This window comes from Onychostoma macrolepis, chromosome 04, assembly GCF_012432095.1.
Source record: "Onychostoma macrolepis isolate SWU-2019 chromosome 04, ASM1243209v1, whole genome shotgun sequence".
Lineage (NCBI taxonomy): Eukaryota > Metazoa > Chordata > Actinopteri > Cypriniformes > Cyprinidae > Onychostoma > Onychostoma macrolepis.
In genome coordinates, this window is record NC_081158.1 from 12,914,134 (window position 1) to 12,940,534 (window position 26,401).

The 26,401-nt window shown below is 38.1% G+C and overlaps 1 protein-coding gene across 5 annotated transcripts; it reads right to left on the bottom strand.

The window, feature by feature from the left end:
- Positions 1-1,889: 1,889 nt before the first annotated feature.
- On the bottom strand, positions 1,890-21,182 carry LOC131539436 (gastrula zinc finger protein XlCGF8.2DB-like). 5 transcript variants are annotated; one of them, XM_058774051.1, is made up of 5 exons: positions 21,140-21,172; positions 4,277-4,411; positions 3,631-4,192; positions 2,745-3,064; positions 1,890-2,621 (listed from the first exon to the last, which is right to left on the bottom strand). In XM_058774051.1, exons 3-5 carry the CDS (start codon positions 3,651-3,653, stop codon positions 2,335-2,337), a joined length of 630 nt encoding a protein of 209 aa, XP_058630034.1. In that variant the 5' UTR covers positions 3,654-4,192; positions 4,277-4,411; positions 21,140-21,172; the 3' UTR covers positions 1,890-2,334. The 5 variants fall into 5 exon arrangements, 4 of the variants coding, with proteins under 4 accessions (XP_058630034.1, XP_058630033.1, XP_058630031.1 ...); XR_009270850.1 differs by lacking the exon at positions 21,140-21,172 and having other exon boundaries at positions 4,277-4,879; XM_058774050.1 differs by lacking the exons at positions 1,890-2,621; positions 2,745-3,064 and having other exon boundaries at positions 3,538-4,192.
- Between the last annotated feature and the right edge of the window lie 5,219 nt (positions 21,183-26,401).

Sequence of the window (26,401 nt, forward strand, 5' to 3'; positions counted from 1 at the left end):
AGGATTTAAATCAAACTTCGCTTATCAATACATGCATACAACACGTGCATATACACCTACAACAACACACGCACATACATATAAACTCGCTGCACGCAGACACACCTATACATACTCACAAATCCATGCATATACACCTATAAACACTCGAACATAAATATAAACTCGATGCCCGCATATACATCCGTGAAACACTCGCGCATACATACAAAATAAAATTCACTAACGTATACAATTCAGATAAGAAAGACGTATGCTTTAGTCGTGCATTCATATATATATGCAAGTGATTTCATATGTGGATGTGCGTGAACTTTTCAGTGCAAACGGAAGGCATTTCAGTGTAAAAGGAAGTCTTCAAATTATGTCTTCTTCATGCCGATCGACATGAATTTCAGAGTGACCTTAATAGCTGTGACGTTTGTTAGTGCTTTATTTGCCTGTGCAAGTTGCAATGAAGACGATACAGTCGATTTCTTTAATACCGCATTACAGTGCCTAACGCGTATACAGCAAGAGCCGAGAGACACACTTTATCGAGATTTAGATAACCTCGTAACGAGCCACGGACAAAAGACTATTCTCGAGACCTGCTGGAGCTAGACTAGGAGCAGTCCCACCACCTACATCTATCACAGGCCACAGAGGTCGTCCGAGATATGACATTTCGCATGAGCAGCTGTGCCATTTTCTGCGGCTTGGGTTTAACTGGCAGGGAATCGCATCCTTATTAAGAATAGACCGCCGCACGTTGTTCCAGCACAGGCAGCGTCTTGGAATCAGACCGTTGGAGTTTGCAGAACTGTCTAACTATGAGTTGAACACACTTGTCAGACAGATTTTGCAAAGAACCCCAAATGCAGGCGAGACTTATATTCTGGGCAGTCTTCGGTCTCGCTCCATCCGCATCCAGCGTTGGAGGATGAGACAAAGTTTACATGAGATAGATCCTATTGGAAGGTCACTCAGGCGTTTATTTATTTACGAAGAATTTATTCTGTGCAGACTCCTAACCAACTCTGGTATGTCCAGCAGTTATTTGACAACTTCATTAAATTATCCCTTAAAATGAACTAATGTTAAAGAATTTATGAAAAAAATATATATATATTTTTTCAATGTATTTACGTTATAATATAAATCATCCTGGAAAAATCATGTAAGCAACACTCTAAAGTAAACGATGGTTAATTTTCCTATTCCACATGATTATAAAACAATTAGAACAGTACAATTAAACACTAATATAAAATATAAATATAAGCTACTAATGAATTATCTCTCTTAACAGGCATATAGACGGAAACCATAAACTGGTCAGATGGAGGCTGGTTTTCCACGGGTGTGTTGATGGATATAGCTGCACCATTATTTATCTCCACTGTCTGAACAATAATAGAGCATTAAGTGTTCTGTCTTTGTTCCAAGAAGGGGTTCAAAACTTTGGATTACCAACAAGGGTTAGATGGTATCGGATCCAGAGCGCAGTTAGGAAATTTAGGGACATGTGGAATAATCATGGACTTTCAACTGAAAGAGGACAAACCCCTCGGCAGTTATGGCACAGGGGTATTGTTAGTCATATTGGAATCAACAACACAGCTGGTGTTTTGGACAATGATGAACATTTTGACATTAATGAAAACAGACCAGATCCTGAACTACAGACCAGGAATAATATAATAGTTCCTGAAAACATTTTCAGTCCAAATGACACTACCATGGAAAACATTCGGGAAACATTTAACCCATTACAAAATGACGGAAATCATGGAATTGATCTGTTTTTGGCACTTGTACAATTATTGGGAAGACAACAGGCTAGAACACAGTAAAAGTGCTTTATTGCGATTGTTCTGAATTAGAACTCATAAACAAGTGTTGACAAATGTTGCATTAAGGCAATGCTTGTAAAAACTGCAACGGTTGAAAACTGTTAAATTCTACAGTTAAGGCTTAAACAAGTACTGTTTGATTCTAATATTGCTGAAAATTATTTAATAAAGTGTTGTCATTAGACTAAAACAAATGTACAAAAGATTCATCCAATGTACAGTGTATATTTCTGAAGTCCTAACAAACCTTTCAAATGGTCCACGAACACGATTCACCACCTGAAACATCAGTAAGTCTTCAACCAGCCTGTCCCTGTCGGCAATGCTTCTTAATGGCCTAAGACAACCTGCGTTGGCAAGGTAGTCCATAATGGGCTCAGTTGAGTGTTGTAGCTCTTCAAGAGTTGTGGCTTCAGAAACCTGTATGTGAGCAAATGGCATGTGCATTTCAAATTTAAGTTAGAAATATTTCAGAGAAAGTTTTCTATAAACAATATTGTTATACTAAGCTATGGCTTTTATAATGGAACACATTTTTAAGTAAATCTGAGAAAGCATGATGGTATAAGTAAATGAAACGTTTATACTGCAGTTTTAAGCAAACCTTTTTGATTTTATTATAAAGCTCGCAGTCAGCTATATCGTCCAAGACAGGTATGCACATGTCTGGCCCCTGAACTAAACTGTCAAATAGGGTCTTAGAGAAACAACCTGGTGCAGGTCCTCCATGTACAAGGCTGACTGCAACTGCTCTCCCTGCTATGAAATACCTGTCCTCCCTGATTGCTGACATAAAATTAGAGAACATGTCAATACAACAGCCTTCACAGATCCTTAAAATCACAATTATGCAATGTAGAAGAAAGGTTCTCAAATCTGTACAACAAACAGCACAAATATAATGTATACCTTGGGAATCAAGAGCCAAGTTGAGACTGTCCTCTTTTCCCTCAAACATTGATGACTGCATTAGTGCCACCAGGAGTAGCCGTAAAAATTCTCGCCTTGGACCACCCAGATCAATATCGTCTTCATACTTTCCTTTATCATCAGAAAACCTGATCACCATTCTGTTATTTGGATTGTATGACAGTCTTGTAAATCCCCGTACAGCACCATCCAGCACAGATGCACAGTTGATATTAAACTTGCAGGTTTGATTGGAGTTTATTTTTGTTGCAAGTTCTTCCAATATTTGCTTGATGGGGATTTCCACAACAGGGGGGCTTCTGAAGAAGTACAGGTTTTATTATTTAAAATTCATTACAATACAAAAACATATCAAATAATATCAATATATCACAAGTTACACAAAAGGGCTGCATGGTAGGGAATGTGTATTCCAATCACTATTGAATCAGACTGATTGAAAAAAGGTGCAAACTCTGCAGGTACTTAGTGAGTTGTCATGTTTTTCCATAGACTGATAAAACTATTTGTAGTTAAAGTTTTTTTTTTTTATCAAATTCTACAATTATATAAATTTTGTAGTTTTAGAAGAGAATAACATTGTTAAGTGAAGTTACAATGACTGAATCCTCTGTTTAGTAACAATGTAACTACTGGAATGAATCAAAAAACAAGGTGTAACCAACATTTATGGTAAGAAGTATCAAAAAAATTCAATAATTGAGAATCCTATCACAACTGAACTGAAATATCAATAATAAAGGAAAATACACCTAAAGGAAATGGTGTACTTTGTAGTGTAATGGTTTTATTCATGTCCACAATTTTGACAATTAAAATTTAGATTTTAAATTAGAATTAGACTGAATAACTGAATAATACTCACGTCTGGTCCTCAATGCTTGCCATTATGGCACAGCAAAGATCTTCATCCTCTTCCTCATCTTCAGACGCTGCCCGAATAAGGGAAAGGTAGGTATTATAATCACCATCCAGGAAGTAGATCTGAAGGACTGGTCATTGTGCCATTGTGAGTTATGTCTTGTGCAAGGCTGGCCACTGGCGGAGGACTGCGCACCGATGGAACTGGCAGAGAATTGAGCTCTTGTGGGGGACTGAACTCTGGTGGAGGACTGAGCACCGATGGAACTGGCGGAGGACTGAGCACCAATGGAACTGGCGGAGAATTGAGCTCTTGTAGGGGATTGAACTCTGGTGGAGGACTGAGCACCAATGGAACTGGTGGAGAATTGAACTCTGGTGGAGGACTGCGCAACGATGGAACTGGCAGAGAATTCAGCTCTTGTGGGGGACTGAACTCTGGCGGAGGACTGAGCACCAATGGAACTGGTGGAGGACTGAGCACCAATGGAACTGGCGGAGAATTCAGCTCTTGTGGGGGACTGAACTCTGGTGGAGGACTGAAAAGTAATGCTGTGAACTGAAAACTAAGAAGAAATTAAGTAAATGTACATTAGACAAAGACCAAAAGTGCTAGATAAGAATTGAACCAAGTCAAAGAAGGCACTCACCGAGTTTTGTGTGGAAGACTGGTCATTCAAGTCAATGGTCACATTCTCTTCAGAAGCAGGACCTGATGACTGGTAGACCCCTTCAACAGGCATGTCAACCTCAAAGCAGCTGTCATCAGAGCTGTCGGTTTCAGCCTTGGAAAATAATACAGCACAGATGAGATCTCTTGTTTAGCAATGTATTTTGCATAGTTTGTAGTATTGTTGCCACTTCACAAGAAGCTTTCAACAGTGACTACAAATGTGAAAATGAATTAAAAAAACAGAAAGCTAAAAGTAAATTATCAAGTATAAACAAGTTAACATTGCATAACATACATTTAGACACTACAGTTGTGCTCATAAGTTTACATACCCCTTGCAGAATGCGCAAATTGTTAATAATTGAAACAAAACAAGAGGGATCATGAAAATTGTTATTTTTTATAGTTATTTTTTATTTAGTACTGTCCTGAATAAGCCATTTCACATATCATATAAACTCCTACCCCTAACTGTATCTCGATTTGTTTAGCATCTCAACTGATTTGAATAGTCACACATTTAAATCGATTTTCGGCTCGCAGTGCATCATTACACCCCAAATATTAACCATACAAACTAGTGTTAGTTTTGTCAGGTATTATTACATTTTTTCTTAGTCTTTGTCAAATGTCTTTTGTGGTTTTTACATCATATGTAGTCATCCTATCCTGTTTTTTCTTTATTGTTTTTTCAAGTTTTAGTTGATTATAAGTCTGGGAATTTTAGTGTAGTTTTAGCCAGTGAACATCAAAAACAGTTAAACATAATGGTTAAACTGATAATTATTTTGCTCAAAATTGTAATTGTGATTATTGATCAAGATTGTTGTCATTTGAGATTTCTTTTTATATCAGAATTATTGTACTTAATAAAAAAGAGTGGCGACTGCAACAACAACAGACACAGATTGTCGCGCACTTGTGCGAGAGGGTACAAGATAGCCCAGCTTTAGTTTGGTTTAAGATTTTTTACGGAGTGTCTATTTACACTAAGTGCAAATAGCCCGCCTTGTTGGCAGAGACTACAGGTGCATCTCAATAAATTAGAATGTCGTGGAAAAGTTCATTTATTTCAGTAATTCAACTCAAATTGTGAAACTCGTGTATTAAATAAATTCAGTGCACACAGACTGAAGTAGTTTAAGTCTTTAGTTCTTTTAATTGTGATGATTTTGGCTACATTTAACAAAAACCCACCAATCTCAACAAATTAGAATACTTCATAAGACCAATAAAAAAAAAACATTTTTAGTGAATTGTTGGCCTTCTGGAAAGTATGTTCATTTACTGTATATGTACTCAATACTTGGTAGGGGCTCCTTTTGCTTTAATTACTGCCTCAATTCGGCTTGGCATGGAGGTGATCAGTTTGTGGCACTGGTGAGGCGGTATGGAAGCCCAGGTTTTTTTGACAGTGGCCTTCAGCTCATCTGCATTTTTTGGTCTCTTGTTTCTCATTTTCCTCTTGACAATACCCCATAGATTCTCTATGGGGTTCAGGTCTGGTGAGTTTGCTGGCCAGTCAAGCACACAAACACCATGGTCATTTAACCAACTTTTGGTGCTTTTGGCAGTGTGGGCAGGTGCCAAATCCTGCTGGAAAATGAAATCAGCATCTTTAAAAAGCTGGTCAGCAGAAGGAAGCATGAAGTGCTCCAAAATTTATTGGTAAACTGTAGCCACTGTGTGTGGTGGCTCTTGATGCCTTGACCCCAGCCTCAGTCTTGAATCGATTTTGCTTGACAATCCTCATAAGACTGCGGTTCTCTCGGTTGGTTGTGCATCTTTTTCTCTTTTTCTTCCACACTTTTTCCTTCCACTCAACTTTCTGTTAACATGCTTGGATACAGCACTCTGTGAACAGCCAGCTTCTTTGGCAATGAATGTTTGTGGCTTACCCTCCTTGTGAAGGGTGTCAATGATTAGGCTTGTTTGAGATGCGCCGCGCCTCGCCTTGCCTGAAATGTAGGCGAGAGCAGGTGGCTGCAGTGAGGGGAGGAGTGAAATAAGCGCAGTCAAGACAGACAGTTCAGAGCTCTCGAAGTGGAACGAGACCAAATGAGATCAAAGGCAGATATCGCGTTATTCTCAATCATATGCTGTGCTGCTGATAAACATGATATAATTTCAGTTCTGTTGCTTTTATATGAATATAAATATGATGAACAAGACACTCAAAGTGCTTGCTATTTAATTCCATACGAAAGGCATATTTATCCTCCATTTTTATTTTAATTCAAACATGTATTTTAGATTTTTATAGAAAATATGACAACAATCACATCTCACACAGAGATCGCACTATAGTGTTTGGGAATATTCATGCACAATTTAAATACATAATAGCATGAAATCAGATTTAAAAAAATAAAACATTTTAGAAGAGAAGGCAGCATCACGGTTGTCTGAACCAATGAGCATTAAGCTGTGTCATCAGTCAGTCGTTTCCCATCATGCTTTGATCAGCGCAGTCGGTGGAGAGCAACTGCGCGCGACTGCTCAATCCGACACAGCCGCCTCGCCGCCGCGAGAGTTTTTTGGCACACGTCAGCATGACATCAGAGCAAGGCGGACGTAACTCGGACACTTTTCTAACCGGCATGCATCTCGCGGTGATCAGTTCTGCGCAGATTTTGCTCGTCTCAAACAAGCCTATTGTCTTCTGGACAACTGTCAGATCAGCAGTCTTCTCCATGATTGTGTAGCCTTGTGAACCAAACTGAGAGACCATTTTGAAGGCTCAGGAAACCTTTGATTAAAAACCTTGATTAGCTGTTTGGCATGTCACCATATTATAATTTGTTGAGATAGTGAATTGGTGGGTTTTTGTTAAATGTGAGCCAAAATCATCACAATTAAAAGAACCAAAGACTTAAACTACTTCAGTCTGTGTGCACTGAATTTATTTAATACACGAGTTTCACAATTTGAGTTGAATTACTGAAATAAATGAACTTTTCCACGACATTCTAATTTATTGAGATGCACCTGTATTTACACTAACTCCACCCACCAACGTGTGATTGGGATAGTCAACACTGAAAAAAGACGCTCGTTGAACATAAGTTTCAGTGGCATAGATGGTAAGATGCATGCTTTGTAAAGTGATTGACCTGAGTTCGAACCCACCTTTTGCCAAACTTGTTTTCTCCCTTTTCAAATCTCATATTGCATCGGAAAAGCATTTATTTTCAATAAAAATTAAGGAAATAATCAAAAAGTTGAAAATAAACTATCGGGTAAGGTTAGGGTAGGTGTAGGGAGGGCTTTATTGTCCCAATAACGTGGCATCCATTTAATCATTTGATTTAAAATGATACATTTACACTACGTTATTATTGCATACTGTTTTATAATGTACTACAATACTGAGGTGCAGATAATTGCCACTATTTGCAATAAGTGTTAAAATAGCAAGATTTTCTGCTATTTATACTAGTGTAAATAGAATCTAATTGCTATTTACACTTGCAAATATTAGCAAAAATTTACAGTGCAAATAGCCGCTGCCTATTTTTTTTTTTTATCCCAGTGCAGGAACGAGGAACAAGGCCAAGAAGAGAGAGCTTCTAGGATAAGACTACACAAAAACCAACAATCTGACAACACAGTGAAAGAAGCAAGGGAATTAAATAGAGTAACTGATGAGCCACAGCTGCTGCTGATCAGCTTATCAGCAGAGGTGTGCGCGCACACACACAAGCTGCATCCCAAAGTTAAGGGTGCGCACTTTGAAGGATTTCCTAATTGCGCCACCAGGGGTTCCCAGTTACCGTTCCTGTCGCATAGCAACAGTGCAAGAGGGATACCTGTCAACCCTCCCATTTTTCTGGGATTCTCCCGTATTGTACCTTTCTATCCCGCTAACATCCCGTTTAAATATTTTCCAGTATTTTCAATCTTTCTATAAAAAAATCCTGCTGGGCGTACATGATTATCATACTCGAAGCGCACTCATGCAGAAAGTCCAAAATGACTCATCATTTATGATGTTCCAGGAAATCCCTAATATGGACAAAGGCATCCAGCTATCGCTGTAGATGAGCTTAACAAAAAAAATGTAAAGAAAATTGCAATTGCATGCATGCAACATTATGTGTGTTTTTCAAGACATCTCCAGGTAATAAATAATGTATCTGGATGTTGCAGTGCTAAGTGACATAGCATTTATTACAATAGCCATAGAAACTATAAAATATATTTTCTATAATATATTCTGTGATAAAAATGTTAAATAAAATGTGTAGTATATTAAAAAAAATCATAAAATTGCCATTAGGCATATATGAACTATAGGGAAAAAAATAGTACAGAATATAAATTGTTTTCAGAACAATACTGTACATACTTTACTTTTACTCTCAATACCTGAAGTCTATTGGAGTATGCAAGATAATACAGGTTTGGAACAAATTTAAGGCGAGTACAGGTTTTTTTTTTAACTGTTTTTGTCTGAACAGGGAGGCCCTGACAGTGCTGCTGGATCTTCTGAGAAGTGAACGGCAACACGGATGGGGTGCTACAATCGAGACCATGGTGTTTCTCTTCTGTCTGGCCAGTGGTAAATCATACAGAGTTGTCTCCGGAGTGTTTGACATGCCACTGTCTACCGCATTGTCCACCAAGTCACTGAGGAGGTGCTGGCCATTCGCCAAGTGATTCACCTCCTGATGACCCCAAAAGACCTAGATGCAGTTTGCCGTGGGTTTGCAGGGCTGGGCTTAAAAATTAGGTTGTTTTTCTGATGTTAAACCTAAGTTATGTTGTAAAAAGTACTTTGAGTAACATATAGAACTAATGTGTAAAAAAATATTTGCAGGACAAAAAAAAAAAAAATGTACACGTGAACATGCATGACCATAAATACAAAATGTACAGAAAGTATTCAGGTTCATTTACAAATAAATTACATTACAAAAAGAATAACATAGACAACTTCAATTTTAACTTGCATCACAAAAAAAAAAAAAAATTATTATTTAACCATTCTCTCAAGTGCTCTTCTCTCCTCTGTCTCTCTCTGAAATTTGATGTCCTCCCTGAGTAGCTCACCAGCTTCCATTCACTCCCTGTTTTTTTATCGTTTTCTATATGGATATTTTTCTTACAAAAACCCATCGATTTGCTACAGGAGGCCTTTACTCACCCCCCGGAGCCGTGTGATGCGGGTTTTAATATGGATGGATGCGCTTTATTTGACTACTTTTGGACTGTTGAACAAAAACACCCGCCCATGCCACTATAAAGCTTGAAAGAGCCAGGACAATTTTTAATATAACTCCGATTGTAATCAACTGAAAGAAGAAAGTCATAACACCTAGGATGCCTCGAGGGTGAGTAAAACATGCACTAATTTTCATTATTGGGTGAACTAACCCTTTAAGTAGCACAGTTGGGAAACTACTTATAACTATTACATTACTAATATATTTTAAATAAAGTCAATTCAAACTTACAATAACTATATAAAAGTGTACTAACAAAGCAATTGTAGCACACTTTTAAGCAATGCAATTGTAAAACACTTCTAGCACTTTATCTGACAACACTTAAAATCAATTTAAGTGTTAGTGCTAATTAGTGTATTTATATTAAGTGTACTTAATCAGAAGATCAGGATCAGAATGAGCTTTATTGCCAAGTATGTTTACACATACGAGGAATTTGTTTTAGTGACAGAAGCTCCACAGTGCAACAATGACAGCGACAAGACAAAGATAACAAAAAGAATAATATACAAAATAGAAAAAAAGACAATATATAATATAGACAATTATGTATGTACAGTTATGATATGTACAAATTTGAAATATAAATAAGTATGTGATAAATAAATAATGTATTATAGTGTTGTGTGTTCTGCGTTTATTGTCAAGTGTTCCTGAGATGGATTGCCTGAGGGAAGAAACTGTTCCTGTGTCTGGTCATTCTGGTGCTCAGAGCTCTGTAGCGTTGACCAGACGGCAACAGTTCAAAGAGGGAGTGTGCTGGGTGTGAGGGGTCCAGAGTGATTTTGCCGGCCCTTTTGCTCACTCTGGATGAGTACAGTTCTTGGAGACTGGGGAGGGTTGTACCAATGATTCGCTCAGCAGTCCGGACTACCCTCTGTAGTCTTGGTTTTGGTTTTGGTTGCTGAGCTGAACCAGACAGTTATAGAAGCGCAGAGAATGGATTCAATGATGGCGGAGTAGAACTGTTTCAGCAGCTCCTGTGGCAGGTTGAACTTTCTCAGCTGACGAAGGAAGTACAACCTCTGCTGGGCCTTTTTCACAATGGACTCAATGTGATTGTCCCACTTCAGGTCCTGGGAGATTGTGGCGCCCAGGAATCTGAATGACTCCACTGCAGTCACAGTGCTGTTCATGATGGTGAGTGGGGGGAAAGCAGGGGGGTTTCTCCTGAAGTCCACGGTCATCTCCACTGTTTTGAGCGTGTTCAGCTCCAGGTTGTTGAGACTGCACCAGATAGCCAGCTCTTTAACCTCCTGTCTGTAAGCAGACTCGTCACCGTCCTGGATGAGGCCGATGAGTGTGTCGTCTGCAAACTTCAGGAGCTTGACAGAGGGGTCTTTAGATGTGCAGTCGTTGGTGTAAAGGGAGAAGAGCAGTGGGGAGAGAACACAGCCCTGAGGGGCACCAGTGCTGATCGTACGGGTGCTGGATGAGAATTTTCCCAGCCTTACTAGCTGCTGCTTGTCTGTCAGGAAGCTGGTGATCCACTGACAGATGGAGGTGGGCACGGAGAGCTGAGTTAATTTGGGCAGGAGGAGTGAAGGGATGGTGTTAAAAGCAGAGCTGAAGTCTACAAACAGGATCCTCACATAAGTCCCTGGTCTGTCCAGATGCTGCAGAATATAATACAGTCCCATATTGACTGCATCGTCCACAGACCTGTTTGCTCTGTAGGCAAACTGTAGGGGGTCCAGTGATGTCCTTCAGATAAGCCAAAACCAGTCTTTCAAATGTTTTCATGGCCACAGACGTTACAGCCATTAAGTCCAGTAATTTTGGGTTTCTTTGGGATGGGGATGATGATGGAGCGTTTGAAGCATGAAGGGGACTTCACACAGCTCTAGTGATCTGTTGAAGATCAGTGTGAAGATGGGGGCCAGCTGGTCAGCACAAGTTTTCAGACAGGCTGGTGTCACACCGTCTGGGCCTGGTGCCTTTCTTCTCTTGTTCTTTCTGAAGACCTGGCACACATCTTCACTGATCTGTAGTGCAGGAGGGGGGGGGGAGAGGGGGGTTGCAGGAGGTGTGAATGGTGTTTTTTTTAAACCTGCAGTAGAACTCGTTCAGATCGTCTACCAGTTGTTGATTCTCCACAGTGCTGGGGGATGGTGTCTTGTAATTAGTGATGTCTTTCAGACCTTTCCACATCAGTGTTAATTTCGTTGACGAACAATGTTCATCATAATTTGTGTCAACGACATTTTTTTTTCACTGACGACGAGACGATAACGAACGAAAACTCTTTTTGAATGACAAAATTATGACATAAATCCACTGACATTTACGTCAACAATTAAAAACGACACGAAAATGTCAGGGAGGGATGATTTGGGAAGAGATTCATTCAGAAAGAATCTACTGCATAGGAGGTTAGATGCGAACATCTGAACCGGCGGGACATAAGCTAAAATACACTTGCTGCACGGCGCATAAAACTTTCAAAAATGTCAATATGTGGGAGTAAGAGAAGAGCAGGCACATGGATAAATCTGAAGACGCAAGAGAGAACTTTATTCGGTCCGGTTTTCTGAGCACAGACACCGAAGCATACACACAGAGAAAGCGCATCTCACAGCGCGTGAGTTCTCTTTCACGTCGCATGAACGGAGAAATACACACAAAATGTTTTGACAAGCATTCACGTAAACACAGTTGATTACGTCTTAAGTGAATGTAAACAGCAGGGAGAACGTGTATCAGTACATTGCATCAGTGCATTCGGTTTTAAAGGGACAGCAGCCTAATTTAGTCACTATTGTCCGAGTCATTGTTAATCAAACAAAAGAAAGACAGAAAATCACTCACTGCTCTTGACTGAATCACTTTAGTAGCCCTAAAGATGAATCTACATTTATTTATAGAATAAATATGTCTGCTTGAAAGAATGAAGAATATGGTAAACAAGTTGTTATAAAGAATGCATAATTAGCCTATATAACCATTAGTATTTCATTAAAAAGACCATGTTCTTGTTCGAAGTGGTTTTATTTAATTTTAACAAAGGCATGTTGTGTGTCACCGCAGTTAAATCACAGTCTATAATGATAAAACCTTAATATCAAACCTATATAATGAGTTTAGAAATTTTAGAGAAATGCTTAATAAATGCACTGTAACTAAACCCATTCGATTTTAGCTGACTAAATTTACTGTAGATTTAGTCGACTAAAACTAGACTAAAACTAAAAACAATTCAGATGACTAAAATACGACTAAAACTAAATGGCATTTTAGTCAAAAGACTATGACTACAACTAAATCAAAATTTGCTGTCAAAATTAACACTGTTCCACACTGAAGCCGTGTCACTAGAAGAGAACTGAATCCGTAGCTTTTTGGAATAATTCCTCTTTGCCACTCTGATCTCCTTTTCCAGTGTGTATTTGGCCTGTTTGTACAAGACTCTGTCCCCATTCCTGCAAGAATCTTCTTTGGCCTGACGGAGCTGGCTAAGCTTTGCAGTGAACCATGGTTTGTCATTGTTGTAAGTTAACTGAGTCCTGGTAGGAATGCACATATCTTCACAGAAACTGATATATGATGTTACAGTCTCTGTGAGCTCGCCCAGATCGGTGGCAGCAGCTTCAAAAACAGTCCAATCAGTGAGAGAAACAGGCTTGTAATTCCCACTCTGCTTCATTAGTCCATCTTTTTACAGTCCTTAATACAGGTTTAGCTGATTTCAGTTTCTGCTTGCAGGTTGGTATGAGATAAACTAAACCGTGATCAGAGAGTCATAAAGCTGCTCGTGGGACAGAGTGATATGCATCCTTTATTGCTGTGTAACAGTGATCCAGTATATTACTCTCTGGTGGGACATGTAACATGCTGTCTGTATTTTGGCAGTTCACGGGAGAGATTTGCTTTATTAAAGGCCCCTAGAATGATACATTTTCTTCATTTGTTTACGCTTTGATTTGAACAACAACAGCGTATCCTTGTGGTGTGGCTGACACAGAAAAGCTTACGCAGTTTACGTCCAGCGGATATTCTCCAAAATGGTGCAAACTGTTTTTTTTTTCTTTGCGTACAAAAAGTATTCTCGTAGCTTCGTAACATTACGGTTGAACCACACATTCTGACGATGTTTTTTATACTTTTCTGTGCCTTGACAGTGTTAATTGTTTGGCAGACAAAGGGACAGTCACAAGCCTCCCGGTTTTCATTCAAAAATATCTTAAATTGTGTTCCGAAGACGAACAAAGCTTTTATGGGTTTGGAACGACATGGGGGTAAGTGATTAATGACAACATTTTCATTTTGGGGTGGAGTAACCCTTTAAGGAAGTGGTCTCAAACTCAACTCCTGGAGGGCCACAGCTCTGCATAATTTAACTCCAACTCACACCTGCTTGGACGTTTCTAGTAATCCTGAAGAGCTTGATTAGCTGGATCATGTGTGTTTGATTAGGGTTGGACCTAAACTGTGCAGCACTGTGGCCCTCCAGGAATCGAGTGTGAGACCAATGTGTTAACGCTTCTTTCTTGTGTGAATTCTCATATGAGCGTCAAGGTTTCCTTTTTTAGTGAAACTCTTTCCACACTGTTTGCAGGTATAAGGCTTTTCTCCAGTGTGAATTCTCATATGAGCATCAAGGTTTCCTTTTTTGGTGAAATTCTTTCCACACTGTTTGCAGGTATAAGGTTTTTCTCCAGTGTGAATTCTCATATGAGCGTCAAGGTTTCCTTTTTTGGTGAAATTCTTTCCACACTGTTTGCAGGTGTAAGGCTTTTCTCCAGTGTGAATTCTCATATGAGCGTCAAGGTTTCCTTTTTTGGTGAAATTCTTTCTACACTGTTTGCAGGTGTAAGGCTTTTCTCCAGTGTGAATTCGCATATGGGCGTCAAGGTTTCCTTTTGTAGTAAAACTCCTTCCACATTGTTGGCAGTTGTAAGGCTTTTCTCCAGTATGAATTCTCATATGGATGTCAAGGTTTCCTTTTGTAGTGAAACTCTTTCCACATTCTTGGCAGGTGTAAGGCTTTTCTCCAGTATGAATTCTCATATGGATGTCAAGGTTTCCTTTTGTAGTGAAACTCTTTCCACATTCTTGGCAGTTGTAAGGCTTTTCTCCAGTATGAATTCTCATATGGGAGTCAAGGTTTCCTTTTGTAGTGAAACTCTTTCCACATTCCTGGCAGGTGAAATTACTTCTATATCTTGTCTTCTGAGCTCTTTTTTTTGAATAAGTCTTTTTAGAGCGATGTTTCTTATAATTATTTTTGTCTTCCATTTCATTCAGTTGTTGACTCTCCTTTTTTAGTGGTATCAGGTCTAAAGCAAAAAGAGACCAATCAAGTTAATGTGCCATCTGAATGGCACAGAGCAACAAACATCAATAAATTTATACATGTATAGCATAAAAATCAACAACATGTATAGCTAGATATCCACTAAGCCAGAGAAATAGGTGTTGCCTGTAATCCTCTTCACGATACGGTTAACGTTTTGCTTCCTTTAGGAAATGTCCCAAATATTTTTCAAGCTGGCAGTTCTCAAACCCCTTATGAAAATGCTTGACTCAGGAGAACTGGTTAATTATATACATCTCAAATTTGCCATTTAAGTGTAAAATATTATAGAAAATATTGTCCTCTCAGCTATGTTCAGAGATATTGTATTTGTGAACAATTTACGTCAGGATTTATGCCCCATCATTGTACAGAAACTGTTTATTAAAGTTACAAATGACCAGTTTTTGGCATATAATCATGACTTTATACATTTCCTTGGGTGCTATTAGATCTTCTGACAATACAATATAGATCATGACATTCTAGCTTGAGAATATCCTTTCTTAGAGTTGATATGCTGGACGACCAGATCAGTCAATGGCAATTTAATTCTGCTACAGTTATCACTGTCAGCCGATATAAATAATTGTAATTAATCATAATTAATTGTAATTATTTATATGCAATTCCCTTTTAAGCTAATTTGCTACACAAGTATAAGCATGGTTTGTGTTTCATATATCTGACTGCTACCACTTCCCATTGTGTAAATGTGGAGACATCTCATCAAACAAGCATGGAGTGCCACTAGGCTCAGTAATAGGTCCTCTGCCTTTTATACGTGTATATGTTTTCGTGCCACAGAGAATAAACTGTTACTATATGCGGTCATGTGAAAAAGTTAGGACACCCTAATGAATTCCACGGTTTTCTGTATCAGGGCATAGAAGAAGAAAAAGAAAAAATCTGGTCCTTGGCAGGTTTTAAATTTTGGAAAATATAACCTCAGATGAACAACAACACGACATATTGCACCGTTTCATTATTTATTTAACAGAAATAATGCCAAAATGGAAAAGCCATGTGTGACAAATTTAGGACACCCTTACTGTTAACAGAAGTTAAGAGGGTAAGTAGCAATCAGACACTGCTAATCAAATGCCTTTGATTAACTGATCATCAGCAAGTGTGAGCACCTCTATAAAAGCAGAAGTTTTAGCTGTTTGCTAGTCTGGAGCCTTCAGGTGTGTGTTAACAATGCCAAAGAGAAAAGACATCAGGAATGATCTTAGAGAAGCAATTGTTGCTGCCATCAATCTGGGAAGAGTAATACAGCCATTTGCAAACAAACAGAAGCCCATCATTCCACAGTGATGAAGATAATTCACAAGTGGAACACATTTAAAACAGACCCCAATCCTCCCAGGAGTGGACGTCCCAGGAAATTCACCCCAAGATCAGACCATGTTAAATGGCAGACGACCCAAGAACTACACCTCAGACTCTACAGGCCTCAGTTAACATTTTAAATAATAAAGTTCATGACAGCACCATTAGAAAAATATGGGAAAATAATGGTATGTTTGGAAGGCTCGGCAGAAGAAAGCCTCTTCTACCTAAAAAAACATGGCAGCACGGTTTAGGTTTGCAAAGTTAAATTTGAAAAATCCGTAAGACTTCTAGTTTTTTGAACAGATGAAAGCAAAGAGAAGATGTTTTGCCATAATGCACAGCACCACATTTGGTGAAATCCTAAAGAGCATATCAGCACAAACACCTCATACCAAAAGTCAAGCATGTTGGAGGGCTGATGATTTTGGGCTTGTTTTGTAGCCAAAGAACCTGGGCACCTCACAGTCATTGGTATACAGAGGAGTTCACAGTCGACTCAAAGTATTCTAGAGTCAAATGTGATGCCATTCGATCTGACAGCTAAAGCTTGGCCAAAACTGAGTCATGCAACAGGACAATGATCCCAAGCACACCAGCAAATCTACAACAGAACGGATGAAAAGAAAATAATCAAGGGGTTGCAATAGCCCAATCATAGTCCAGAGCTCATCCTGACTGAAATGCTGTGGCGAGAGCTGTGCATAAACAAATACCCACAAACAATAATAAACTGGAGCAAACGTTGTAAAGAAGAGTGTGCTAAAATTCAATAGGGTGTCCTAACTTTTTCACATGACTGTATACACATACAGTCAGGTCCGGAAGTATTTGGTCACTGACTGAGTTTTTGTGCTTTTGCCTTTATACACAATGGATTTGAAATGAAGTGCAGACTTTTAGCTTTATTTTAAGAGGTTCCACAAAAACATAACATTTACCATTTAGGAGTTACAGCCATTTTAATCAAAGTACCTCCATTTTCATTTTCAGTATTTGGACAAAGTGCCATAATTGTAAACATAAGCACAATTTTAATACTTGGATGAAAATCCTTTGCAGTCAATGACTGCCTGTAGTCTTTGAAAATTTTCTTGTATTTCTTATTAATCTTTTTGTAATCTTGACAAAACATATCATTGGAAAGGTCTGACAGTCAAGGATCCATATTTGGTGACTGTTTTGTAATAGAAGTGATATTGTGACAGAAATGGATTGATTTGATGCAGAAAACTGCATATAAAGAAATTAATAAAAAAAAAAAAAAAATCAAATGGTTATTTTTGGTATAGTGCCCAAACAACATCTCGCAAGAATCACAATTTTTGTTATATCAACTTCAAATTTGGAACATAACTTTGTTAAACACATGGCTTTGATTTTATAGCAATTTTAGAGTGCAACATTTTATAAACTATTTGATATAATAAAATAGAATAATAAAATATGCTGTGTGTCTTCTTTAAAAAGAGACCAACCTTAGGTCTGTATTCAAAAGCGTTCAGGAATTACAACCATGTCCTTACAAGCACTGATAAACAAGTGTTCTGTTTTCAGTAAATTTATACCCCCAAATGGGTGGTATAATCAAAAATAAGAGTAAAGTTTGGAAAAAACACAATCATGAAATTGTACTATTAACACGAGAGTCCCCACACCCCGGATCAATAAAATAAATAAAGATCACAGCATTTCACATACATTTCAACATGTGACCTTATTTTAAAATAGACTAATATGTATATGGTGTATTTTTGTTGTTGTATAAACCATATTTCTTTTTTCCTTGTACATGTTAAAGAAATAAAAAAAATAAAACTAACACTAAATTGTATAGCCACTAGATGTCTGCATAGCCTTTTATATAAAAATATATACGGGCTGTAAGATCTAGATGGTGAAACATGACACGATTTGTAATAGTTTCAAATAGTTTTTACTATTTTAATTTTAAAGTCATAATTAAAAGTACTTTGACATTGCTTTTTTGACTTTATATACATATGACTTAAAGGAATCCAAAAGTAATCAGATTACATTACTTTCATACTGTTGTACTTGGATTACATTACAGACCACTTTTTTAATGAAGTAATTTGTAACTGCAACGGAATACATTTTAAAAGTAACCCTTCCAGCCCTGCTTATTCCGATTTATTGGATGGGAGGTGCCCTTCAATGCACCGTCCATTAACTGAAAACAGCCTAGACTAATCGATTCTTGGAATTTAAGAATCAATATCGTTTCATAAAAATGAGAATCGATTAAAATCGAGATATCGATATTTTTACCCAGCCCTATTCTTTCGGCACACCCATTGCTCCAGGCTGTAGATACCCCTGACTGCACTTGGCCAAGACGGACACTTGTCATATCTTGTAGTGGATCAACCATCTACAGTTAACAGATATCATGTTATTCATGCTTTGTTCTTTTGCTCTTTGTAAAATGGATGTAATTTAATCATATTTATTTCCATAAAAAAATCTAAATCATTTAAGAGACATACAAATACGTATTTAAACAGTTATTTGTTATTTAGTTTAAACCAGAGCAGTAAAACAGTTCAGATATAGAAATCTTCCTAATGTTATAACACCACTTGAAGAAAAAAAAAATAAATGAAGCTGAAATATTTTCAAAAAAGAAAGGAGAGAAAGCTGCGGGAGGCCAGAAAGTGTACAAAAACACCTGCAAATGGCAAATGAATCAAGAAAATGCAGAAGACAAAATAGTTCAGCTTTCAGAATGAAAACCAACCTGTTTGTTCCTCAGTATCTGGGTCATTCTACAGAAACGTCCACTTTTCTGTCCCTAGACTTTACAGAAATATTACAATTAAAATACACATTAGGGTTACAATTTTTGTATATTTTAAAATGAAACAATATGTTATTTAAACAATTACACCTTCCTGAGCCATCAATGTGGCATTATTATTTTTTTATTAATTATAAAGAATTCCAAGCACCACAGAACTGCTCATCCCCACAGCCATGTACAGCAGTCAAGTGCTTTATTTTGACGTCAAAAACAGGATTTTCTACCATGTAAAATACAAAAGTCTATTCATAACTATCAAATATATGATATAAATGGCATAAAAAAAACAAAATGCCAAATAAATATTATAAAATATATAATGAAAATAGTGGTCCCCTGGAGTTGTGTAACTGGTGTTACCGCTTAACAAAAGTATTTTATTTTGGAAAAAACAACAACAACAAAAACAAGAATCACACTGATGACATCACTAAACTTCCTCCTTCCTATTTTCTAAACATCTATGAAAAAAGGCCCATGTTTAGTCCACGGTTTCTTTTCAGTTATCAGAAATTCTCATTTATCTCGTGATTTCATATGATGCTTTTAGTTGACCTCACTGGTACGACCTATTTATTGTTATTTTAACAATAAATACATATAAACCTGTAACATATAAATACTGGTATGACCATTATTAAATGAAAAAAAAAAAAACTATAATACAAATAGTTTAAACTAATTAATTTAGTGAGTATACCATGGCTGACAACATGTGGTTTGATACCTTGCAGCAGACATTTTGTAAAATGCATTTTTCATGAAAATGGTCACTGGTGTTACCTTCTTTATGGATAACACCAGTGAAGATCAGTATATCAGGTCTTATGTATGTCACTGGTGTTACTGTGCTGTGTTACTGTACTGTTTTTGTTTGTCACATAAATAAAAAAAAATAAAAAAACAATCTCCTTATTTCGTGCGTTTTCATTATTTTTCTGTAACTCTGACTACGTGCTGAAAAAAAAAAAAACTTTTAATATTGCTAAAGAAGGTAACACCAGTGACAAAAAAATTATAAATGTGGTCTTGAAATAATTGCACAAAAAAGCTTAAAAAAAAAAAAATTAAGCTGTCATGTATATGCATTCATAAAGTCAAAAGGTAATCTAATAATGTGGTCTAAATTTAAATGTTAAAAAAAGAAATAAATGAAGACATCTTGCCATACCAAAAGTGGACGTTTCTGTAGAATGACCCATCTTCATGTTTGACTCTGAATGCTTCTTCAATCATCTTGTCTTCACTCCTCTTTAATAAATGTCATCTCTGTTTGTTGCCCGGTATCTTCATATTTAACTCGGAAATGCTTCTTCAATCTTCATGTCTTCACTCTCCTCTTTAATAAACACCATCTTTATAATAGTGTGTCTTGTGGATCTCAGTTGATTCACCTGGGGCATGTTTCATAAAACAAGTTTACCAAATAAGCTGGGCTTATTTCAGTTAGTCTGACTTATTTTGAACCAAATCAACTGGCAATAAATCAGACTAACTGAAATAAACCTGGCTTATTTGGTAAACCTGTTTTATGAAACAGGCCCCAGGAGTTTTTCTGTGTGTTTGGACGCGACTGATATAATTAACTGAATGATAAATAGATGCAAACTAAATCTCTGGCTAGCGTCTCAATCAGCTCCCTAGTTCAGTATAGTCAGTGCACTGGTAAGAGAGTCAGTCAGAGTGATGGGTAATTGCCTTAAATGGTCTGATTAGCCAAAAACACTCAAATTTTAACAACAAACAATAATTGAGCAAATTAATCAAAGAATACAAATTACACAATTCATATTATTTATTACTACATTTCATTTAACAGATTACATTTTACAAAAAATATATTATTGTTTGTAAAAGTCAGTTACACATGTCTGTTGTTCTCGTTTTGAACAGCAGTTTCGAAAAAAAAAATAATAATTCTCCCATCACTGAATTAAATCGTGTTTAAGATAATATGGTTCACTACACAGGGAGCAAAACGAGACACCTTTTCTGTCACTCGTGTGGATGCACTGTACTCAGACAAAATAACGTTCATTAATGTTAAAGTATTACAATGTCACATTTAATAACATTTAATTAACTTTACAACACTTGTGAAAACAACAACGTATACTGAACGCGTTGTATCAATTTAAACACTTTATGATTAAGACCACAAACCTTTCTTCAGCTGAAACAAAAGCAGGAGTGCGACGCAGCAATATGGCGTCACATCGCCATATCAAAATAAAAGTCCTGTTGAATATCTCTCTCTCTCTCTCTCTCTCTCTCTCATTTCAATTCAATTCAATTCAGAAAGCTTTATTGGCATGACAAAACATACATTTTGTATTGCCAAAGCATTAAAACAACATAGAAAATGATTTAGAATATCTGAACATTAGTAAAGCCTAGAGAAAATAATAGTAATAATGAAACTAAATAAAAAAAGGCAATATTATATAAACACATGGCTAGATTTAGCAAAAAATAAATAAAATAATAGTATTAATAAAATAAATAAAGAATTGTAATAATAAATATAGGATTGTACTACAGAAATCATGTAACAACTGAACTTAGAAATTTGAACATTGTATATATTATATACATGTGTGTAGGTCTAATGGGTGTGTGTTTATTGGCTGTTTGTTTCTCTCTGGCTGAGAGAGGTGACAAGATGCTACAAATCTTGCAGCTATTAGAACATTTGGCTTCTTGGTATCTTTATATTTTGTGCATTCTGTGAGGAAGTGCAGCTCCGTCTCCGTCACTCCCAGGATGCAGTGTGAGCAGAGTCTGTCCTCACGAGAGAGCCAGGTCTATATGCGCCGGCCCGACTCTACGGCCAGACTGTGTTCATTGAGTCTGTACATCGTCAGTGTTTTCCTGAGTCTCACATCACTCACGGTGCTCAGGTAGATTCTCGATTTAGGGCCAAATAACATTCCAGTTTGTGCTGGTTTTGGTTTGTCCCATGGGTGATGTACTTGTCTTTTTCTGTGTTTATAATGTGTGTGGGCCGAATGTGTGTGTGTGTCCTGAGGCTGGCTGATCTTTGTGTGTGTGAGCTCAGTCAGTCTCAGCACCAGCTGGCACAGGGGACTCTTACTTACGCTCAGCTCTTGGTGTTTTAGGGCTTTGTAATGGTATGTGTTGGGGTCGCTTGTTTTTAGGCGTTTCCAGAATTTCAGGGCTCTTTTTTGGATATTTAGAAGGAGAGGGTATTGGCCTAATTCTGCCCTGCATCCGTTGTTTGGAGTTTTTCTTTGGACTTTAAGTATTCTCTTACAGAAATTTAAATGTAGGGTTTCGATTGGGTGTTTTTCCCAATTTAAGAAGTCAAATTTTATAGAAGGACCCCACACTTCACTGCCATATAAAACAAGTGGTTCAATTATAGATTTGAAAAGTTTGAGCCAGATTTGGACTGGAATGTCAATTTTAATGGATCTTTTTATGGCATAGAAAGCCCTTTGAGCTTTCTCTTCGAGTTCAGTCACAGCCAAACTAAAGTTACCAGTTGGAGTTATTTTCAGGCCGAGGTAAGTGTATGTTTTTGTGGTTTCAATGGTTCTGTGTGATAGTGTGAATGTGTGTGTTGGTTCCTGAGATCTAGAGCGTTTCTGGAACATCATTGCTCTAGTTTTTTGGAGGTTGACCTTCAGGGCCCAGGTCTGACAGTAATCCTCCAGCAGATTCAGGCTGTCCTGAAGCCCCAGGTCATCTGCGTAGAGAAGACACTTTATCTTTGTGTCGTGTAGAGTGAGACCTTGAATGGGAGCGTGTTCTAATATGTTAGCCAATTGATTGATGTAAATGTTCAAGGGGTGGGGCATCCCTGTCTCACTCTGCGCCCCTGGGGGAAGAATTCGGTTCTTTGGTTTCCAATTTTAACCGCACAATGGCTGGCTGTGTACATCAATTTGATCAAATCGTAGAATTTTCCCCCTATTCCACTGTCGATAAGTTTTAAGTATAATCCTTCATGCCAGATTGAATCGAATGCTTTCTTGAAATCAACGAAACAAGCACAAATTTTTCCTTTGTTTTGATGTACATATTTGTCAATTAGTGTTTGTAATGTAAAAATGTGATCGGACGTGCGACATTTTGGAAGAAAGTCAATTTGGCATTTATTCGAGGCATTGTGCTTCATAAGGAAGTGTAACAGTCTGGTGTTTAAGATGCTGCAGAGAACCTTCCCCAGGTTACTGTTCACACAGATGCCTTGGTAGTTGTTGGGGTGTAGTTTATCTCCGTTCTTGTGAATGGGGCTGACGAGGCCCTGGTTCCAGATCTCAGGGAAGAACCCGACACACAGACCATCATTGAACAGTTTTAGTTTTTTCCGCCGGAGTGTGGCTTTATATTGTTTTAGTGCCTCACAGTAATGAAGGTGGAGGTCCAGATTGTCTGGTTGTCTGTGTTTTTGATTTGATACATTTCTGAGTTTTTTTCTCAGAGCCTTACAGTCCAAATCAAACCATTTGTCAGTATCTAAATATTTTTTCTTTGTTTTAACAATGGTCAAATTACTTTTTTGTGCTGTTTTGTATAATATGTTGTTTAGATCTTGTACTTCCTGATTGATGCTGAATTGATTTTTAAGGTATGCCTGTGTTTGGAATGAGTGTAAGAGGGACTGTATTTCTGCAGATTCAACAGCATTGATGTAATTTGTGGCGCTGTTTTCTGTCCATTTGAGTGACATAATTTTGATCATTTGATATGGTGTCCTAATTGGTGTGGGTGATGTTTCAGATTGCTTTATATAGAGTGTGATTTGGCTGTGGTCTGAGAAAGGTTTCAGGGTTTGACTGTGAATGCTCTCATAGAGGAAAGGTGGAGATCTGTGATGGTATAATCTGCAGTGCTGTTACCGAGAGCTGAGCTGTAGGTGTATCGGCCGAGCGAGTCTCCTCGCAGTCTTCCGTTGACGATGTACAGAGCCAGTCCTCGGCTGAGTTGCAGCATCTGCAGTCCGTGAGTGTTCGCTGTCTGATCACAGTTTTCTCTGGCGGGGTAAGAAGGGTACAAGTCATTATTGCCAGTGATGAATCTGGTACCGTGTGATTCTAAGAAATCTAATTCTTCTCCAGTTCTTGCGTTTAAATCACCCATAAGCAGTACATTTCCCTGGGCCTGGAAATGGCTGATTTCTTGTTCAATGTTTTGAAAGTTTTCCTCTTGGAAATACGGAGACTCGAGGGGGGGTATATATATGGCACAAAGGAAAACAGGCTGAGATGCTGATATTATTCCTTTTTGTATTTTCAGACACAGGTGGTATTGATCTCTTTTAACTAATTCTATTGCCAGTTCAGATTCAATCCAGATGATCATCCCTCCCGAGTCTCTTCTCTGTGTGACTGATGTGAGTTTGATTGATGGTAATATTATCTCTCTGTATCCCGAGGGACAGCCAGTGAACACATCTCCTCTTCACCAGGTTTCCTGTAAGATGATGACATCTATGTCTTCAAGTTCTTTCATAAAGTCAGAATGTCTATTTTTTAGTCCAAAGACTGAGGAGTTTAGACCTTGGATATTCCATGTAGAAAAACTAAGTGATTTCATCATAAACTTTTAAAATAATCGGTATGGTTTGTTTGCCATTTTGAGAAAAGAGAATGATACAAAAAATACATTAGAATTTTTAAAATAATGAATGATGGAAGTAATGTTATGGTAGGAACATAAAAACATCAACAAATCCATTTTAAATTACATGTACATTTACAATAACAATGTGGCTTGGTAAATTTTTAATTTTTTTTTACCACTGTCTACTGTGTGTGAGTAAGTGAGATCAGATGATACTCAGCATGTGTTGGATGTCGTGGAGTTCAGCGTTAGCTTGGCTCACTCCTCCGCTAACAGCTTGGGCGTAGCTCGGTCTGTCTGGCTGGGCCGGGCTCTGCTGTTGACGGGCTTCAGCCGCTGTAGTGGTGGGGCTGTTATAGGACAATCTCTGTCTGTACGGATCCACTCTGGGCGCTGAAGCTCTGTATGGACCCCTGGGAGGTGAGGCTCTGGGAGGTGAAGCTCTGGGCGGTGCTCTGGTCAGGGCTCTAAATGAGGTGTTGGCTGGGATGTAATTTCCTGAAGTGTGTCTCGTTGGGTTGGCTGGGTTAGGGCTGGTTCTGCTTGTCTGGTTGGTCCTGTTTAGAGTGACGTCTTTGAGTCTCTTTGCAAAAATATGTACCAGGTTCTTATAAAGCTGGACGTAGTCCTATAAGCAGTCGGTGTACAGGTCTGCATGGTGGGCCAAGTGTACGTTGGGCAGGAGGGCACAGTGTCTGGAGATGCTAGAGTTTATTTTATTAATTGTTTTGGGATGGAAATCTTTCCTCTGGAGTAGAGTGGACAGGGTGATTTTTGAGTTGGGGAAGGTTTCTCTAGCTTTTTCCACGACGGCTCTATACCGTATTTGGGCCGTACTGAAATCTCTTTAAACCATATTCGTTCACTACTGTATTAATATTCCAACCGAATCCTTTACTTTTTCGTTCTTGCAAATACTCCCAGCAATCACATAAGATCTCTGTAGCCGGTTGTTCTTTCCCAGATCCTTTTAACTTAACCCAGTATAGTGGTAATGCTTTAGTTTCTACAAGTAGCGCCCCAGATAGCAAAAATCATTTGGGCCAGATCTGGTCCAGACCCATCGGACGTTCTGGCCCAGATCCGCATAACGGACTTGGGCCGGTGTCTTTTGGCACAACGGGCCAATACCGGCATGGATCCGTTTTTTCCGGATCTGGGCCAGAACTGGGCCAGCTCCAGACCAGATGCGGATTCCTTTATGGTGATTTGGCCCAAATGTGGGCAGGATCTGGTCCAGTACCATGCCGGATCTGGGCCAGCTCATTTTGTGTATTATATATATAGGCCTTTATACACACACACACACACAAATAAGTTGTATACATATCTAGAATTCAAACACAATTTGTTTATTTGTACAGTGCTTTTCACAATACATATTCCAATGCAGCTTTACAGAAAATGCATTTAAAAGAGTATTGCATTTAAAAGTTACAAATAAAAGAGTAATGTCCATATGCCACTGTATTTGTACAGTTCCCAGATAATACAAATCATACAAGTAGATAATGACTATTTAAGTAGAAATGATAAATACCTTTAAAAGCAATGATTACAAGCATCTTACCCAGACAGCAAGGGTGTCAGCCCAGATCCAGCCCACAACTGGCCCGCATGGATTTCACACGGGCCAGATGTGGGCTGGATCTGGGCCGACACTCCTTGCTGTCTGGGTACATAATACATAATTAAATATCTTTCTTTTTCCCTTAAGGTATAATATCAAGGTCTTAGACAACAAAAAGTTTAAAGAACTGATTTAGATGTACAGACAATTACTGTCCTGAACACTACTAAAACAATATTCATATTAAAACAATTGAATTACTACAC